This window comes from Ochlerotatus camptorhynchus, unplaced genomic scaffold (genome assembly GCF_037179485.1).
Source record: "Ochlerotatus camptorhynchus isolate MF236.1 unplaced genomic scaffold, CSIRO-AGI_Acam_v1.1 ptg000117l, whole genome shotgun sequence".
Lineage (NCBI taxonomy): Eukaryota > Metazoa > Arthropoda > Insecta > Diptera > Culicidae > Ochlerotatus > Ochlerotatus camptorhynchus.
In genome coordinates this window covers 566,114-587,074 of record NW_027040607.1, presented here as the reverse complement: position 1 = coordinate 587,074, position 20,961 = coordinate 566,114, and the positions used below count along the sequence as shown (strand labels likewise).

General features: G+C 39.1%; 2 protein-coding genes across 4 annotated transcripts; one reads left to right on the top strand and one right to left on the bottom strand.

Annotated features, from left to right (window-relative positions):
- On the top strand, positions 1 to 942 carry LOC135699821 (uncharacterized). The gene is made up of 3 exons (XM_065220164.1): positions 1 to 64; positions 142 to 480; positions 622 to 942. Exons 1-3 carry the CDS (start codon positions 2 to 4, stop codon positions 793 to 795), a joined length of 576 nt encoding a protein of 191 aa, XP_065076236.1. The 5' UTR covers position 1; the 3' UTR covers positions 796 to 942.
- An 8,498-nt stretch (positions 943 to 9,440) lies between these two features.
- muc (dihydrolipoamide S-acetyltransferase muc) lies at positions 9,441 to 19,373 on the bottom strand. 3 transcript variants are annotated; one of them, XM_065220174.1, is made up of 7 exons: positions 18,942 to 19,373; positions 12,175 to 12,365; positions 11,558 to 11,947; positions 11,081 to 11,459; positions 10,720 to 11,022; positions 10,510 to 10,666; positions 9,441 to 10,452 (listed from the first exon to the last, which is right to left on the bottom strand). In XM_065220174.1, exons 1-6 carry the CDS (start codon positions 19,061 to 19,063, stop codon positions 10,537 to 10,539), a joined length of 1,515 nt encoding a protein of 504 aa, XP_065076246.1. In that variant the 5' UTR covers positions 19,064 to 19,373; the 3' UTR covers positions 9,441 to 10,452; positions 10,510 to 10,536. The 3 variants fall into 3 exon arrangements, with proteins under 3 accessions (XP_065076246.1, XP_065076247.1, XP_065076248.1); XM_065220175.1 differs by having other exon boundaries at positions 9,441 to 10,424; XM_065220176.1 differs by having other exon boundaries at positions 11,081 to 11,411.
- Between the last annotated feature and the right edge of the window lie 1,588 nt (positions 19,374 to 20,961).

Here is a 20,961-nt window from a genome sequence, read left to right as displayed (position 1 = left end):
TATGTTTGGAAAGCATTCGGCATTATTGATTGTGATACAGTTGCTAAAGTGCATTCATGGTCTGGTAAGCCCAAACCATTCAGTTTGTGTGATGATCTGTGATACTGATTCAAAGTGCGTTTGTCCCCTTAATAATTGTAGCGCGTGAATTTGACCACGTTTGGCAACTGTCAGGATGTGAGCTTGAACTACGACAAGGTTCCTATAGCATTGACAAAGGTGTCATACGACCGGGACGCTGATGGCGTTTGCAACACGTTGCATGCTGAGTACGAAGTCAGAAAGACCACGGAAGATATCGCATGGGAATTGATATTAACTAGTTACAAGTGTCCCCTGGGCAGTACGGCGATATGCCTCGATAATCCGAAGGAGTACATCGAACCTATGCACTGCGAACGGTTCCATTCCGACGACAGTGGTCCATGGTTCATGTTGGCCAGTGCCATGACCAACGGCGACAAATGTGGAAGGCATGAGGTAATTTAGCTATAGATAATATTAAGTAAAAGGATAGTGGGTAATTCATACATGGTGAGATATCCAGATCCGCGTTTTCAGGCCGCTAAGTCAGACAATTCATGAATGAAGTCTAAATACTACATTGTCACACTCTCACAGGGCGTTTTCAACTTGGATGCGGCTGTCATGAAAATAAAGTACCTCCACAGCTACACCGACCTGGGCAAAGGTACTTACCGAGTGCGCATGCTCTTCCATATTCCTGGTACTGATTTGGCGGAGAGAAACGTGAAGGGATGCTGCGAATTGGATTTTGACGTCATCGATGAATGATTTGTCGGAATTTGTCACCCCTCGTGACTGGCATGACACTTGGCGATCGTTCAAATGGACTCCGTAGTAGATCAGTATTGCAGTTACACCCTTAGTTAGTTAATATTAGTTTATGCAATAAAGTGAAAGTATCCTACAGCAGCGACGAAATACGATACTGAAACATTTTAAATTGTGTAATATTTCGTACAGTTACTTACAATGGGGTAGGGGCCGGTTGAGATTTTCTAACAATTTTATACCGTCACTATGCGAAAACACTAAACATATGAAAATACAACATTTTACTAGATGTTTCTGATTCAACTCATAAATGAACTTTGACAGGAGGCGGTTACCTAACGGCTGTTAGGGGCTGTTCATAAACTACGTAGAAAGTTGGGGGGGCAATTATGGCCCTTACAAATTTTAAAAATTTAGTATGAACTATTGCCTACGCAGGGGGTCACGAATCCCAAAAAACTGTCTACGTAGTTAATGAACAGCCCCTTAGAAGCAACATCAATATCATCAAATTCTCCTGTCATTTCGTAAAATGGACTTTTGGTCATTGTACTCCCAAATCATGATTCAACGGATTTATTAACATTTTGAAATATGTATTAGTAAGATTCGAGGGAGGGGAGGGGTCTAGTAATCACTCCTTGGTAGAAACATTAATTTGAAAAGTTTCGGAGCTTGACTCAAAATAAATGATTGCAGATATTGAACCTCATTAGACTCCTGTGCTAAAAATAAGTAATAGGGAAAATGGCTATAATGTTGGCCTATGGATCTAAGATTGGGCCCATCGCTAAGAATTTGCTATCTGAATTTATGTATGGGCCCAAATTAGGGGCATTTAGGCCAACATTACATCCATTTCTCCTATTTAAGCACAATACCAAATATATCATATTAACAATATGATCCATTCATGCCTTTTCCAAATATTGCAATGGTGACCCGCAAAATATTACTTCACGCCCCATCTAGCGTTGAAAAAGGTCAGCAACAATCATTCAATTACAATCGAGGGGTGCGAATATAGCAATTATTACAAAAGTAAGAGTCACATTATTTTCATTAATTACATTGTGTATATTACTTTAAAATTTGTCTGACATGTCACTTCTTTTTCTTCTTCTTCGCATTTCAAGCTTATTGCATATCGCATATTAGCTTATTGGCAAATCAAAGTTGGCACGCGTGGAGAATAGAAGAACTATGAAAGTGATGATGGTTTCAAAATTTTCCACGGGGAAGTATACGAGTGCAATCTTAAAATGCTTTTTGTGAATGGAGCATTTTATTTAAATCTGGTTAGTGCTACGTTAGTAGAAAACTTCAGGACTACTCAATAGACATATAATACAGAAAACATAATTTATTTTCAGATTTTTAGGTGTAAACATAGACTTCTGCTTTTCTACCACTGTAGCAGTAACCAGATTTAAATAAAATGCTCCATTTTCAAAATAAAAGCATTTTAAGATTGCACTCGTATACTTCCCCGTGGAAAATTTTGAAACCATCATCACTTTCATAGTTCTTCTATTCTCCACGAGTGCCAACTTTGATTTGCCAATTGCGTGCTCTCAACTTAGTGTTCTAGATGCACTTCCACAGTTATTAATTGAGAGCTTTCGATGCCTGTACCATTTTTGCATTGGTATAATTGTGTAGCAAGTCCAATCATACTTCTATGCCCAGGGAAGTCGAGAAATTTTCCAACCCGAAAAATTCCTAGACCGGACCAGGAATTGAACCCAGCCACCTCCAGCATGGTCTTGCTTTGTAGCTGCGCCTTTACCGACTGAGCTAAGGGAGCCCCATGCCACTGTTGTGTTGTCATCAAATAAAATAATATGCTGAAATACATTCATTTGAAATATTAAACAAATTTTCATTTGGTTTACCCCTCGTGACGATAAACAAATACATTGGTAGCATTTTTGGCCACAGAGGTGCTTTCATCGCTAAAAAAATGGTTCGCCAGCTAAGCGAAAGAGTGGATCATATTGTTAATATAGTATATTTGACAATACCAAATATGTATATTATATTAACACTATGATCCACTCTTTCGCTTAGCGGGCGAACCGAATTTTTAGCGATGAAACCGCCTCTGTGGTTAAAAAGGTTACCAATGTTTTTGTTCACCTTCACGAGGGGTAAACCAATTGTAATACCAAAATGTTTGTATTTCAACATATTATTTCTTTTGATGACAACAGTAAACGACAGACAAATCTGCTTGTACTGTACAAAATGTAATTGATAAAAATCATTTTACTTTTATTTTTGTAATAACTACTATATTCGCATCCCTCAATTAATTGGATGATTGTTGCTAATCTTTTTCAACGCTAGATGGTGCGTGAAGCAATATTTTTCGGGTCGCCATTGCAGGGCTGGTAGCGATCACTGCTGTAAGAAATAGTGCTTTTAGTGACCATGTTGAATAAATAAGTGACCAAATAGTGACTTATAGTTGTAAACAGAGTGACTAAAAAGTGATCTAAGAGAAGGTGCATCAAATAAATGTTTGATGTTTTAGACTTATTCAAATCTTATCTCATTAACACTTATGTACGATATGAACCTTTAAAGCGAAAGATTCAATAGAAAGTTTATAACCAAACCCACGGTATTAGTCACGGTGTCTACTAACGTAAAAAATCTGGAAAACCGGGAATCCTCCGGAATTTTTTTTGTTTCCTTAAAATACCTGGAAGCCTCGAAGAGTTTAAAAATTACTTAGGATATTTAAAGAAAATAATTAATTTTAAAATACAATCATTTAATTTTTCTCGTTATTTTTATTCACACTTTGAACTTCAAAGATTCACAGTGGATCAATCTTCAGTTACAAATAAATTTAATTAAAATAAAATTTTTGGTTGTGGGACATACATATTTTCAAAAAAAAAAAAAATAATTTCAACTAGTTCTGGACTTAAAAGCTATAATACCATAGAGGTAACTCTAAGACAAGTAGGTCCCAAAGAAACGTGCTCAACTTTTTGGCTCACCTCTGGTACTATCTTCGGTCCCAAGCTTGTCGAATCACCCCTCGAAACATAGGAAAAACCAATAACCCCTCATTTTATCTGTCAAACTTTCATAGCGAATCAAAACAAACATTGCGTAGTACTAGAATTTCGACTAGAATAGGGTACGTTAATCGTTTGCTTGGGACCAATAGGCTACTAAAGTGGTGAGCCAATTTAAAATCGTTAGTTTCGTATTGATTGTTGATAATACTTCAAGATACTTTCAAGTATCTTGAGTCAAATTCCATTCACAGTTTTAAAGACTTGAGGAATTTTATTATAATTTCTAAGGACCTCATTCCAAGGGAGCTTTGGGAAAAAAAAAATCATTCAGAAAAAAAAACATCAAATGCAATCTACTTTGAGGAATTTTGGATTTCATGTGAAGCCTTAGTTTTGAGTAGAATTACAAGAAACCATGAATTGAGTTTAAAAAAAAATAATGAAAAATCTTAGAAATTTCTGAGGAGCATAAAACGCTGGCCAGACTGAGCAGTTATAACATGTTATAACGATTGTCAAATAATTGCAACACAGAAATCACCATCAAGATAGCGCTATAACATGTTATAACTCTGTAGTCTGAACAAGGCATAACTCTTGTGAACGGAAAATTCCAAGGTTATTCTGAGGATAATTTCATAAAGTTTGTGGGAAAAAATCAATCCGGAGCACAAGTCCTTGGGCATTGAAAATACTAAAAGGAGGATTACAATTAAATGTGAGAATAACTCCAGAACATCATCAAAGGAATTTGAAAAAAATAAATTCAGGAGAGTTTGTTAAAAAAATATGAGAAGAAATCTAAGGAATTTCTGAGGAGAGATGTCACTGAATTGGTAGGAGACTTTCAATGTGAATAGAATTCCAAGGGAAGGAGTGAGATTGAAAACGAAATCTGAAATGAATTCAATGAATACTCTGAGAACCTTTTAAAAGGATTTCTAATTGTGGAGAATTTCAAGGAAAATTAAGAGAAAATTTAATTCTGACGATAGCTTCATCGAGATTTTGAGGAAATCTCCGTTGAATATGGAATGGACTATTTTGAGGACTTCAGAACTTGTTGAAAGTTCTCAAATTTTTCCTAAAGTAATGAAACTGCTTTGAAGTTCTTTTGTAGTTTGATAAACTAGGACTTCCTAAAGTTTCCTCAATTTTCTGACGATCATGGATCTCCTTTAAAGGTTTAACAATTCACTTAAGTTCTCTTAACTTCTTTAAAATTTGTGTGACTTTCCTAATGTTGACGGAACTGCTCTGAAGTTCTCTGTTCTTTTTTAAAATTCTCAAAACTTCTGTAAAGTTTTTGCAGTTCTCATGAAGCTTGTTGTGCCGCGCTGAATTTAATTAAATCGTCCTAAAAATGTTTAAGCTTCAGTGAACTTCTGAACTTTTGCGAAGACCTCAAATAACTTATTAACGTCTCTGAAGTTATACGAAAATCTGGGAACTGCTTTAAATTCCCCACTAATTTTCCTAAAATAATTTTCGGAGCATACTAAACTTCTTTCAAATGCTCCACCATTTTACTAATGTTCATAAAATTACCTGAAGTTCGCGGATCTCATATTTAACTCCACACCTCCTGCTGTGAAGTTTCCGAAGCTTTCCTAAATTTCTGGAACTATTGTGCTCTCGCATTTTTTATGGATTTAGATCGAAGTACTTGAAGTACACCCACGCGACACAACAGCAACATCGGGTAGGGGAAATTTTCCCCTTCCTGACGATGCTGTTGGTTTGCGTGGGCGTTCTTCGGGTAGCGAGTAAAGGGCCCACAAACCATTTGTTTACAAATGGCTTTTGCGCCGTTTTCAAATGTTAGCACTGTAATATTCCCTTTTAATTATTTCAACTGCCCTTTGATTCTCTGACCTGTCTTGATGTTCTCGAAGCTTCCATAAAGATCTTAGTTCTATTGAAGATCTCGGTTCTGCACGGAAATAAATAGAATTCCCGTAGACACCTTTAAATTTATCCGAAATTCTCTAAACTTCTGTGAAGTTTCTGAAATATTTCTGAAGTTTTCATAAATTCTCTGAAGGTCTCTGTACTTCCCTGAAATTCGTGGAACATCTTTAGGGTTCTCGGTTTTTCAGATTTTAAACTGCTCCAAAATTCTGAACTATAGTTACGGGAACTGCTCTTAAGATCTGAAATTCCCCAAAGAACTCTAGATCTAGCTTTTTTGAAGGCCTTAGAACTTCTTAAAAATTTGCACAATAACCCTTAAGTTTTCTAAATTTCTCAAGTTCGCTTGACAACTGTGAAGTTATCTGAAATTCTAGGAACTTCATAAAAGTTCCGGATGCTAAAAGAACCGCTTTGAGGTTCTTACAGCTTCCAGTAAGTTTCCCATATTTTCAGCTTATGTTCCTGCAGTTTGTTTATAGAGCTTCACTGAAATTCTCAGCATTTCCTTTCATTCCTCAGAACTTCTCCAAAGTTCCTACAATTGCTGTAAAGTGCAAACATTGAGCAATGTCAAAATTAAAAAAAAATCTCAAAAATTACGTTTTCGTTTTCAGAGTCTTAAACTACGTTAATCATCGCTCGAGTTTCCACTTGCTGCAATTAAGGCCTCCACACGCTTCCGGAATGCACGGCAGGTTCTAATAATGTAGTCTGAATCCATTTCTCTCCAGGTACGGGTCAATGTTTGTCTGAGGCTTGCTGTAGTCGGGTGGCGTTTAGAACAGGCCTTGGCCTTCATGACGCGCCATATTAAGTAATCCAGCGGATTAAGATCGGGGCTGGATGGCGGCGACATATCCTTCGCCCCGAACGGAAGATGTTCCTGCAACCACTTGTGAGTGCGGTTCGAAGTGTGGCACGGAGCCCCATCTTGTTGAAATACATCATTTGGCTTCGGACCGTACTGTTCTTTGATCCACGGAAGAACATACTTACACGTTCTTGTGCTCGTCGGTCACGTCTTTTACCGGAAGAGAACTAATATACCGGTCCGTTCTGGAATTTGATACGGGATCGACGGTAAACATGCTCTCGTCGGTGAACAGGATTACCGGATTTTTTCGCTTAAGGAAGTTCAAGATTTTCTTGCATCGTTCGACTCGTAGCGTAGTTCCCGGATACGTACTCATGTGAATTTTTTTTCCGTGCCCTCGACTTCACCCCGCAATCTTCCTTTACGATATTGCATGAGAATGAGCATGTATGATTGACCGCCCACGGTTGCTACTCTGTTATTGCTAGACCAGCTGTAATTACACAGAGAACCAATAGACGATGCTTGGGACTAGCAATCATCCTTAATGTGTAAAAACTGGTTAGGAATGTGTTGACGTGACACTCGCTTTGATGGAAGCCGAGAACACCTCTGCACTTCCACGAGGAATTACTGGGATATTGAGCAATAGCGAAGACATCATATCAAGAAGACTGGCAACTTTGCCAGAATCCAAGCGACAGATACAACAGCGCTGCGCTTGAGTGAAGGTGGAAGCAACGCATAGAAAAATGAGCAAATACACAAACCGTTCTTCCGAGGATGTAATCTTTGCTATCAAATTCGTTCGAAGCATTTACTTTTGAGCTGCAGATGACGCGTTTGTACTTTTCTCATAGCGTTCATATGAGAAAATGGAAGAGTTGCCAGTCTTATTGATTTGTTATCTTCGGTAATAGGGTTGGGTTTGCAGCAGGGTTCGTTTTGGTAAACGATAAACTGAATTGATGTCCTAACAATCATATAACGCGAAGGAGCTTGGGATTGAACCCACGGTCTTCTGCTCAGTAAGCAAAAACGTTTGCCACTAGGCAGATGAGCTCCTTTTTAATCATCGAGTTGCTGATGTGCCGTAAAGTCACTGATCCCGTGTTCCTTTGCCATTTTCCTTATTGAACGCACTGGATTCACCCGAATTTTCCTTTTGATAGCAGCGATAACCCACGGAACCCGAGCTAACCTCGGACGACCTGTGGCCACCTTCGCGGATAGTTGTCCTTTCTTTTCTCGGTCCACCGGGACACTCCCACGGCGATTGAAATGTCTTTTTACGACATTTGCGCGTGGGACAAATCATGAATACGCTGCCACTTCGTCATGGTGCAACTGTCAAACTAAGTAAATCATTTTCTTTTATACACAGCCTACTACGGTATGAGCTATAGGTTACGTGCATGTAAAGAAAACCAAGACATTGTATGCACAGGTGAAACGGGAACCTTATTTGTACGATGGTGCAAACATGGAATACGAAACTTCAAGATATTGAATATTTTTAGATCTTGGACTTACTTACTTGGAAAACTCAGGTAATTGTATCCAGAAAAAAAGATAGAGAAAGTCGATTAAACATCACAACGCAAAGAATAATCTATCTTGAAATAAATTCACGGTTAAAAAAAGTTGAACGTAGTGACCTATTACAAGAAAAAGTGACTTGGCCTTAAAAAAGAGACTTTATAGTGACTGACTTGAAAAAAGTGACCAAGTCAACAAGAAGTGACTCGCTACCAGCCCTGCCATTGCAATGTATGGAAAAGGCATGAATGGAGCATTCTGTTAATATATTATATTTGAAAATACTGTTTACTGGTACTGTTTTTAAGTCGAATAAGACCTATGTAGGGGAAATGTCTAAGGTGGATCTAAGATTGGGACCATCGCTAAAAATCTGCTATTATTCAATTTTATCCAGATGAACGCGGCATTGGGACGGTACTAATGGATATTTTTGGTCGCTATTAAAAATTTAGTCGATTGCTGAATTTATGTATGGGCCCAAATTAGGGGCATTTAGGTCGACATTATATCCATTTCCCCTATGTGAAAAAATACCGTGCGGTCTAAAATGGAGAAAAATTTCGGGTTTGGATTTTTTATTAATTTGGAGTTTTTGATATTATTTTAACCATAATTTAATTTAGAAGATCCTGGATTTGGAATAAAAGTAAAAAAAAGAAGAAGAAGAGAATGGAATTCTGACAAATGTTTCGATGGAGCTCAATTCTAATGTTAAGGGATTTAAAAGGAATTATAGAACATCTAGATTTTTTTGGGAGAATTAGGAAATATTGAAGAGTATTTCAAGATAAGAGTCCTAGTTCGCGAAGAGTCTTAAGGAAATTCCAAAATTGCAAAGGTACCCAATGGCTTTCGGATATGAGCAGGGCAAGACTACCCATCCGTGGTTCCGACTGCAAAGATCATCTGTAATTACACAAAGATGGCGATTGGGACTAGCGTTCATCCTAAATGTTCACATGATGGTGGTCGCATGTGTTTTGTACAATACCGGTGCCGGCCATGTCGGAATGCAGGTCAATTAGGGAAAGGGGAGGAAATTGTTGGCGTGAAACTAGTTTTATTAGAAGTCGAAAAGTTATCTCGTCGACGCGTCCTGGTAAACTGGGACTTTGATAAATTATGTGGTACCTACCTAGAGAGAAAATATCGATGCGGCCCATCAACTCAGCAATGTAAAGGAACCTGAGATAGAACCCACAATCTTCTGCCCATTGCATTACAACAAACCACTGCGATTGACGATCGGCCAAGCCCGGCACAAAGCTATTCGAATGAAGTGACGTCAGTACCTAATGGCTTTCGGACATGCTAGAAAGAGAACTACATCCAGAGCATTTACACGCTGTGACATTGCAACGTTTTATTACGACGTATTGTTTCTCTAACATTAATATCCCCTCCTGATGTAGTTCAAAAAACTATGTCTTTAGACTGGTGCTGCAAGGATTTGCTTTTGAAAATATATTTAAATAATTGCTAATATTCGTTCCGACACGATATCGATCCGGTGTAGTTACGCTTCCCTAAGGTAGGTTTTCGATCGTTCCAATTGCGAGTTTTCTCGGCGGTTCAGAGTGAATGGAAGGGATCCGCATGAATCGAACGAGAAATGTCAATTCTTAATGTTTGCGATGCGGTTTGATTGAAATGGTTAAAATTTTGAAAAAAAAAGTCGTTGTTTAGTGTTTTGTATGCCATCTAAAGCTGCGTGAGTGGATCTAATCGACTTTACTTCGACATAAACTAATCGACTGTGACAGTTGTTCGAGTAAATATACTTCAACTGAAACCAATAAATAGATTTTAGTACTACTAAAAGAAATCTAGAGAAAGCAGTTAAAAATGAGAACCGTTCTGACTATTTAGATACATTATTTTCCCTTTGTTCAAAACAAGTCGATTTCTTAATTTCACAGATTCTTCGTACGGTTGGGATGGTTAGGTAGATATTGATGACCACTTTGCCTCATTGAGTTTTTTGTTGTTAAATTTTCGTTACACTTAATCATTTGTTTCTTATTTGTACGATTGTTTCGTAACTACTACCTGACTGGTTAACTAAATAGTTTATTGGCAGACTGTTATTGCAAAGTCTCCGGAGCGTCTCATACTGGGGGTGCATATGGACGAATGCTGCTCCAGAAAAAAAAACTTGAACTGTGGTGGAGAGGGTAACGATGCTTTGCTTGTCTGTGGATGACTGTACATTTTCCTACTTAATCTGCAAGTGAAAGTTTTGGTTGTGATAACTTGTACGGATGCCCGGAGACTTCAGTTGTACATAAACCTGATGGTGGAGCGGGTTGATGGTACTTTTTCTTTTGTTTCAAATAAGGCATGGTTATTCTGGCCAAAAGCGACAATTAATTGACAAAAAAAAAACAAACTGAGTTGGAGACTTACCATTGTGTGTTGAAGTTCAATTTGCACCTACAGAAGCATAGAGTGGGGATCCTCTAAGAATTGGCGGAAATACTGCAACCAGCGTGCGCCAACAGCACCATCCACCGTACGGTGGTCACAGCTTAGAGTTACCGAAACGTAATCGCTTTGCTTCCATCTGAAATATGAGTTGGTTTTATTTACAATATGCACGCGTTCGTCTATACTTACCCTTGTTCCGAATCTTTATCAGGTACGATCCGCTTCTGGGTTCCACCAACGGCCAGAATGCAGCTCTGCGGCGGGTTAATAATGGCGCAGAAATGCGTCACACCGAACATGCCGAGATTGGACACGCTGAAGGTGCCGCCCTGGAATTCATGAGGTTGCAACTTGCCATCCCGAGCCTTCGCTGCCAGGCTCTTGACATCCTTGGAAATGTCTGACAATCCCTTCCGGTCGGCACTGAACACGATGGGCGTGATCAGACCACGATCCGTGGAAACTGCTACCGAAACGTCCACTGAATCGAATCTAAAAAACGAGCAACCAAGGATTGCAATCTATCTGGTTTAGCTATTCGATCACTTACTGTCTGATAAAGGTATCCATCCAAGCGGAGTTTGCTTCCGGCACCTTCTTACTGGCCATGGCTGCTGCTTTGATGATGAAGTCATTGATCGACAGCTTGACGCCGTCCTTCTCCAGTTGTTTGTTGAACTTGGTGCGAAGCTTGTTGATGTTGTCCATGTTGACGTCCACCGTGAGATAATAGTGTGGAATGGTGGTCTTCGATTCGAGCAGTCGCTTAGCGATGACGCCACGAATGTTGGACACCGGAATATCAATAAAGGCTGCACCGGACGGAATGCTGGGAGCCCCTGCTGAGGCACGGGCTTCCGGCGCACCGGCTGCCTGCATACCTGCAAGATCCTTAGACGTTAGTGAGCCGAATAAACCGGATCCTCTTCCTGCAAACAAGGAGAGACAATTGCAGACGATGGGTTATTAGCACACTTTCAAACAGGATGGCATGTTATTTTGGATACAAATGACAGCGGATACGTACCGTCCAATCGTAGTCTTTGCTGTTCTGCAAGCTTCTTCGCCATCGGGCTGGCGTACACTCGTGGGCCACGCTGTTCGACGGCAGTCATTGGAGCGGCAGCCGATGATGATGGCGGAGGCGCAGCCGCAACCGGTGGTGGAGTTGATACTGGTGGAGCTGCTGCCGGCGGTGGGGGAGCAGCTGCCGCAGCCTTGGCTGCTGGAGCACCAGTGTCTTTGTAGTCTTTGAAGGCGGCAACGTCTGCCTCGTTCTCGACAATGATACAGACCAGTTTACCGATGGGGACGTCCTTCTGACCGGCTTGGATCAAGATTTTTGCCAGGTAACCCTCCTCTGGAGTTTCGAAGCCCATGGTGGCCTTATCGGTTTCGATTTCGGCGAGGAGATCACCTACGCGGAAGACAAAAGCGAGAGTTTGTGGTAGATAAGGTAATTCGTTCGAGTAACATTGACGCTGCTACGAGCATTCGACGGCGTTATCAGTGATTTGAATCCCTGGTTATATTTGAGACGAGTGTAAGCTGTAACTTGAAATAGCATTGAAATGCTCGAGACGATCGCGTGATTTCTTGTTAATGGACATCGTGTTGTTTATAGTCAACAAAGAACATACTAACCCTCATTCAGCTTGTCGCCTTCCTTCTTCTCCCAGCTGACGATCGTACCCATCTCCATAGTGGGTGAGAGAGCCGGCAGTAGGACCTTGTTGTGGGCTGGGTAGTTGCTGCAGTAGCCACGGACAAATTTCACCTGCCACACCGAGGCCAGTTTGGCACCGTTGGATACACCCGTCCATTTTTGCGAATTCCTAAAATAAGGTAAATTAGAGGCGTTAGAATATGGCACTATAACAAGAAATGCGATTTCATAGGGGCATTATTGCGGGGTCTGGTACATTTGGCATAATTGCTACTACTCGACATATTTTTTAAACCTGGAGTTAATTCACAATCTATGATTATTCCTTCTTTTAATTGAATAATAGCTTCCTACATCAAATCCGACAGATGTCACCCCGCTAGTAGTGACTATGTGACTGGTGAGATTTTCGAAAAATCGTCGATTTCTCTTCAAACCTTGTTTCTAATGGTGAGAAAATTACTCCATTTTGTTCTTTTTAGTACTAGTTACATTATTTAGGAATAATACATCGGACAAATTGCACAATTATTGATATTTTTAATTAAAAGTTAATTTCGTCATACAGGGTGGCAAGTGAATTTCCATTTTGAAACTCCTGGTTTTCCTGGTCAATGATTTAAAAATTTTCTGGTTTTAAAAACCATGTATTTAAAAAACTATTTTTAATAAAAAAAAATAAAGAGAATCCTTGTACCAATGCGGAATGCGGTTTTCACAAACCAAAATAGGTATTAAGGTTCTTTTGAATGCTTGTGAAATCTTTATCTGATTGTTTGCTATAAATAAGCTAGTAGGGAGCTGCGCTACTTCGTCGTATCATGGCGCCTATTTCCGTTCTATGTGCTAAAACTAAATATAACAGCAAAGTGTTTTCACTCATGTTTTTGCAAAAACATCTTTGCTTACAAGATTAATTACGATTGACACTGAAACATTTGCGATAACCCGTAAAATGAGCGATTTTAGGGGTGTATGACGAATAAAAGCTGAGATACGACGGACTAGCGCGGAGCCCTATCTAATGTCTGAAATTTAGAGATCTATAAGCCCCTAAATCTTGAGATTTCTGTTTTTAAAACTGCGATTTGTTTAACTTTATTATTGCGATTTTTAGCCAACGGACTAGTTTATCTCAAGGTAAAATTGCGAAGGTAGTTTATCTCAAGGTAAAATTGCGGTATGAATGAGGAGTCTTTAAACAAACCTTTGCTTCTAACAATTTTACAGATTTCAAGTTTGTTTAAATTTTCCGCAAATTGTCAATGATTAAGGATCTTATTTGACGGAATTTTGATTACAACATGATTTCAAAATCATATTTCCTTTGGTTTGTTTTTTCCGTCGATCTTGTTTTCCGTGCTGAGCACCAATGCTACCGACGTGCCAGGAAGGCAGCTCCCACACCTGGACCCTACCTATCGACCCATCAACTCATGAACCGGGGACCAACGGCTTTACTTCCCATCCGAAGGAAGGCGTGATCAGAGATGTTATGCCTCAGAACATCCCGGCGGCGCCGACTGGGATTGAACCCAGGCCTGCTGGGGTGAGAGGTAATCACGCTTACCACTACACCACCGGCACCGTTTTTCAAAATCATATGATTGAAAGATTTCATAAACAACGCTGGTTTAATAACTCTTATTATTAAAAAGACTGACTGCTGAAGTTCATAGAAACTCCCTAAAGTTCGTAGAACTTCTCTGAAGCGTTAAGGTCTTTCCTGAAGGGTTCATTGAAGTTTGTATTGCCTGAATTTCATGGGACTTTCCCGAAGTTCGAAGGACTTTTTTTAAGATCTTAGGACTTCCCTGAAGTTCGGAGTTTTTTGAAATTCATAGGAATTTCTTAAATATCGTAGAAGTACCACGAAATTCGTAAAAATTCTCAGAAGTTCGTAAGACTTCCTTCAAGTTCGAAGAACTTTCTCGAAGATCTGAGGACTTAACTGAATATATAAGGACCCTAAATTTAGAAGAGCTTCCCTGAAGTTCATAAAGCTTTAAATATCGAAAGGTTTTCCAAAAAATTGTGGGTCTTTCCTTGTTCATTGATGCCGATATCTTGAATATACAGAAAATGATGACTAGAATATGTTCCTTAAACTCCTGGAGTAAAGATAACATTAACCAGTTGTTTTATTTAAATGGTGTTGTACAGTTAAATGTTCTAAATAGTAGCAAAAACACGTTTTCAAAAATGTCCACAGGCAATCAAAAGTTTTAACACACTTTTATGTGGATAGATGAGGGTTACACGCAAAACCCCTCGCTTTGCAAAAAAGTTCAAGGACGTTTACTGCCTGCAAGCTTTATACTGCTCAATTGTGCGCCCTATCTTGGAGTATTCGTCTATCGTCTGGTCTCCTTATTACCAGAATGAAATTCAACGCATCGAAGCTGTTCAGCGAAAATTCGTCCGGTTCGCTCTACGTCATCTTAGGTGGAGAGATCCATTCAACCTGCCCAGTTATGAAAGCCGTTGTCTACTTATAAATCTGGAATTACTAGAAGCAAGACGCAACGTGGCAAAAGCGTGCTTTGTTGGGGATCTTCTGCAAGGCAACATTGACAGTCCTACGCTTCTTAGTCTCTTGGACATCAACACACGTCGTCGCAATCTTCGGTCGCACTCGTTTATCACCGGAGGGATGGCAAGAACTTATTATTGCTTACACGAACCTTTGCGAAGCATGTCCCGTGTATTCAACCGGTGTTATTATGTGTACGATTTCAACGTGTCACGAGCAGGGCTCTACATTTTCGAAGCTCTAAAATGAACTCGTGTTTTGTTTCTCTACTATACATACGTGTTTGACGCTTCATTTCTATAGACCTTTTTGACGTTTAATTGTCTTTCTTTATCTAGCACACAGGGATAAATGGATGGTTTGTTTTCCCACTAATCGGTTTCCCTCTTGCTCGCACTCCTTCAATTTAAATGCTGCATTAGTGTGCGCCGATTAAACGTCAAAAAGCTCTATAACGCCTAGCTAGACTATCAGCAAGAAACAAAAATAAAAAAAGCAGGACGCTTAGAAGGAAAGGCTGGCTGTGGAACTTCTCGTCGTTGCTTTGCTCATCGCTTTCAACGTAACTAACGTCGATTTTCTAGTTAAACGAAACCTCATTATGGCTTTCAATCCCCTTTCACGAACACTCTATCACCGCTCTTTCAATTTGTTTAAAATGCGTTATGTACCGTTTTCGTTCATTTTTTTTAGATAAATATTGGATGGAAGATAAATTAAACATATTACGTGTAATCTTCAAGTGTTTTCACGTGAGAAATGCTTTAAATATGTAATTTCATTTACCGTCATATACGTCATGAAACCTCTGTTGATGTGTTTCATGAAAGAGAAAACTATCAAAGTCGAGCGCTCTTTCGCTCATCCGTTTCACCGAAGCTTGAAAGGAAGATCAATGAAGCGACGGGAGAAAGAGAGACAAGCGATTGAACATTTCTGGATAGAGCTGGAATCAGGGCCTAACAGCTTTTGTAAACAATGACTTCTCTTGATGATTTCTAGAAATTCAAGCCTCGAAAGACTTTCCCTATCCGATGGTTATGTTGTTCTGCGTGGGCATGCCTTGAATTCCTAGAAATCATCGATATAAGTCATTGTTTACAAAAGCTGTTACGCCCTAATTCCAGCTCTATCTAGATTTGTTCGTGCACGCCGACTGAGGTTCTAGAACGCTGCGAAGCTGTTCGACTTGAATAGAAAAAGAAAGCCAGCAGTCTCTTCGTCGCATCGATTTGGTCGATTGAAGCTGATATTGTGACGCCCTGGTCACGAGAAACAAATAAGCGTAGTTTTAAACGAGTTTTATGTTAATTTATGTTATTCGTTAGTTTTGTATTTAGTTGTAGAACAAGTGTCATTGGGGTAAATATTTTACCTGTTGACTGATAAACAATAAACCCCGGCGACCCGACATGCTTAAAATTTGTTTTTCTTGGTACAATATGCATGTTATAAAGTAAGGAACGAAACATTTTGATTTTTTGACCCAATATCACCCACACTTACGGTACCCTATAGAAACCCATTAACATTTTCTAGATTTCTAAGTTTTAAATACTATGCTAACGAATATTGAAAATGTGTTCACACCTGGAATCTTCTCATTTTCTAAAGTCCTACACAAGCATGGGTAAAATCGTTTCATTTTGCATTTACTACTCACTCACACGCATAAAACATCAGAAACGAGTAGTAGCTTGTGCGAGCTACATTGATTTCGGTCTTATTCTCATTGTTTCTATTTTCATCGATGAACGCAAAATTCGCGCATCACCTTTCGAATAGGCCAATCTACATTGATCAACTCTTCATGGACTCTCTTTTTCTTTAATTAGTCGGCTCCAAAAACATGTTCAGCTGTTTTTATCGGCCTTTCTTTTAACAGACTATGTGGAAATATTAGCCTGAATGCAACCAAGTTACTAACGAAAGAGAGAGTCATTGAAGAGAATCGATCTATTTGAAAAAAAAATCTAATGCTTAAATATTCCTTACCAAAATAAAAAATTCAAATTGTATTTTTAGATCCAGTAAATGTCACTTAAATATTACGCAAAAATTACGTGAAAATCCATTCTAATATTAGTAAAAATCATGGCACGTAAACGTAAGATAAACATAATATTTCAGCAAATATCATTTCCAACTTAAGTGGAAATCACACTTCGCTGAATGTATTTACACGATTCCTTATTTTTCAGCTTCAATCGGATTACATTTTTACGACTAAGCAAACCAATTTTGCCAGGTTTTTCTGCAAATGAAATATACGCGCTACCAAATACGGCTGATTCCGAGTTGCCGATAATAGAACAGCTGATTTTGTTTGTCTTGTCCCTCCGTCTCGATGAGTCTCATCATAGCCGGTCGAACTCCAGACGAATCTAGAACCGCACTACTGTTCATACTGGCGACAACGCTCTGATGAGACAACGAAACCCCTCCCCAAGCTCCTCCTGATCCTATACTTCGAAAATGTACCCCTGAACCTCGGGTAAGCCGCGAATATTCGGCCCAACTCCTACTAGACAAATAAATAAGTGAATTGCATTTAGATAATTTTATTAAATTGTGTAGATTCTTTCAAATTATTATCAAATTAATTAGGTAATGTAATTACAATTTCAGCGGTGATGTGAAAAAATCGCAATAAACACGCATGAGGTAACCGGATCGGATACCATAAAATTGATACATGTATGTTCGGTAACGTTTTCATATTTGAATGATATGATTGATTTGATTCCGAGTCGAAGAATGCTTTTTATGCGAGAAAGCGTATTGTTCGCAATTTTCTAAAAACCTGAATTGACATAGAATAAATAAGGATTTTTTTATTGATTTAAATAAATTTGATTTTGATACAATAACAAAATATGATTCGAACTGAAATTTGAACTTAAATTACCAAATCACGTAACTTTTTCGTGCAAAGTTACGCTTCATTAAGAAGAGGGGATAAATCTATAATAGAATCTCGTAGTTCTTATGAGAAAAAAGGGATGGGCGAAAGCTACCTAGTAAGCTACGTAACTCTGACGTGTTTTTTTTTAGTGTAAATCATTACGAGAAAAAAATGTATAATAAACTTATTAAAAAATGGTTTTAAGGGGGTCATACTAAGTTAACTCATTGAAAACCAGTATAAATCGTGAGCCATTAGAGATGGGAAATTTATTTCATCAGCAAAGTTGCTTAGAATTCTATTCATAACTTGTATTACTACTGTTCCTTAAGAATTCTCCTTAGCATTCCCTAATAATAAACTTCCCTTTGTTGTCCAAAAAATTATATTCTCAGTTTTTTTTTATTCTTGACCCCCCCCCCCCCCCCCCTCTCCCCCTGCGTAGACAATTGTCCATACACAATTTTTAAAATTTGTATGGTCCGTGGATTAGCACGAAGGCATCACCTCTTATGAATAATGCCTTAGCAGAGCTACGCTCTAACTTAAGCGACTCTGGATCGCGTGGTAGGTATCTGGTGGTTGCGTCCAAGCACACGATACCAACTCTGACGGGATGTTTTCAAAACAGAAACATATTCTATTTTTACTTCAATTAGAGTAGATAGGTATGCATGACCATGTCTAGCTTTTCTCTTGTGTCGCACTCGAAAGACGCCCGGACTGAGTAAACCCAATTAAAAGCAACTGATTGACAGAGCGAGCAGAAGCTTTCCGAAGATATTAATTAATCTTGGTATGATATACGCGGGATCAATCAACTACATATTATATTCGGCACTTGTTAATTGAACACATGATTGAATACTATATTTATGGGAATTTATTATAATCTTTACTTAATGCAAGTTTCTTATCTACATGTGTGATTAGAACGTCAGTCTGGGGTACAATCGCTTCATCAATGGTCGATCTACAATCAATGCCAGCGAGCAATGACGAAAACAACACAAACAATTACGGCCCCAATCGAATCAATGGTGACGTTACCCCATATTAATACCATCATACCACGTCTGTGCTTCTTCTTCATCGGGCAGCAGCCCGATAGCCACTGGGGAGAGATGATGATTACACAACTCTAACCTCCCATGCATTATGAGATGATGAAAAAAATCCTTTCGGTCAAATTTGCTGAGAAAAAAATCACCTCGAGATCTACTTGCACTTCCAGGTTTCGTACTCTCTTCGAGGTTACATAACAGGCTAGAATAGGTATATTGCATTCCAAAATAAAACGGACTCACTTTTGGACGTTGCACTTCCGAACAGCATCACAGCTCAGAGCTCTGCTGGCAGTTCCCCGTAGAACCTTGCTTGGCCCCTGGAGCAGGAGCTTTTCGTTCCGTACGGCGATGGTTCGCAACATTGCTCGCTTTTTCCACTTCTTTTTGACCAGCGACCTTCAAATCCGACCGGCGACTTGCACGAATCTGGATATGCTGATATGCGTTTGCTGTTGTCGTTGAATCCCACGGCTAGCAGCTGGAGATCTTGAAGGTCTTCGCACTTTTCTTCGGACTTCTTTCCTAGAGAGGCTGGAAGCAAAACACTATCAATCCGCGACGATCGACTACCACCCGTACACGACCTTCTTGCGACGTTTGATAGGTCAATCTATGAAGACACGAGACGGCGACGTTGAAATCCCACCACACAGATGATATTCGCGTATAACTGATGCAAAAACAGGCCCAAACGTCAAGCGATACTGCCGCTGTGTGAGTGTGTTTTCCACCCGCCGCGCTCGATGCAACACGAGAGCTGTCATCTACACGGTAAGAAAAAAGTCACCATAAGTAAGCTCTTTTCACTCATTTCGGCAGAAAGCCCAAAGTAGGTAAAGCGGGTCAACCCATACCCCCTATGGACCTTACTGACTACCATAACCATTGCCATTAAAATTCTCAAACCATTAGTAAAAAGGTTCTAATATGGAGAAAAGAAGAATTTTGAATGGTAATGGTTCTTTACAACCCATTATTTGTAAGGTTCACTTCAAAAAAACCATAATACATGACTCATAAATTTCATGTGTACTTTTGAGTGGAATATGAAAATCATGTGGAATTTGACATGGAAATTTGTCCATAGAAATGTGTCGAATTTTTCACGAAACGAAAATCAATCATTTCATTCATGTGTTTCATTTATACATTTTTGCCAAAACATCAGCCTTATACCCCATAGGTCCTATAAGAATGCCAAAAAAATATGTGTGACCGCTTATTCATTTCATTTGACGCATGATATTCATTAACTTTTTGCAAGGCGTCTTTGACTTATAGAGGAAATGGCTCTAATGTTGGCCTATGGATCTAAGATTGGGCCACCGCTAAAAGTCTTCTATTTAATGTCCCAATGACGCGTTCATCTAAATAAAGTTGATAAATTTTATCAATTTTATCTAGATGAACGCGTCATTGGTACGGTACCAATGGATATTTTTGGTCGCTATTGAAAATTTAGACGGTTGCTGAATTTATGTATAGGCGCAAATTAGGGACATTTAGGCCGGCATTACATACATTGCCCCTACATTTTATGAATAATCAGCAATAGAAATTTGCCAAAAGGTTTAAGGATATTTCTATCCATGTAGGATTGTACTTTTGCTCCTTCATTTATGACAACGAAGAGGTGCCAAACCAGTCAAAAGTAGGTAAAAGTGTACTGGTCGCCGTGTATTTTTTTCTTACCGTGTAAAACCTAGCATGTGGATCACATTGCTGTCAAAACGGAATATTCAGTGCCATCATTTCATTAGGGCGAAACTGCTTTTGTAATCAATGACTTCAATAGCTGATTTCAGTGTCAACATTTCAAAGGGGCGTAATTGCATTTATAAACAATGACTTTAGCCGTCGATTTCTCGTGAATTAAAACTTACTCATGAAGATTAGTTACACCAGCAGGTAGAGGAATGTTTCCTTTACCAGCTAGCATTGTTAATTTGGAGGGATGGACTTTTATTTGCGAGAAAATGATAGCTACAGCCATTGTTTACAAAAGCAATTACGCCCCTTTGAAATGTTGGCACTGATTTCTCAAAAAATTATAGCTCGCTCCTACAAAATAACAATGTCTGGCATAGAAATCATTCTTCTACCTGATGGTGTCATTACTTTGCATGAGTTCGCTTTTGTTTGCGAGGAATCGACAGCTAAAGCCATTGATTTCCAAATATGTTTTGCCCTTTTCAAACGCTGACACTGGTTTGTGGATTTTGTTGACAGAGGAAATATATTTGAAATATTTCATGATTAT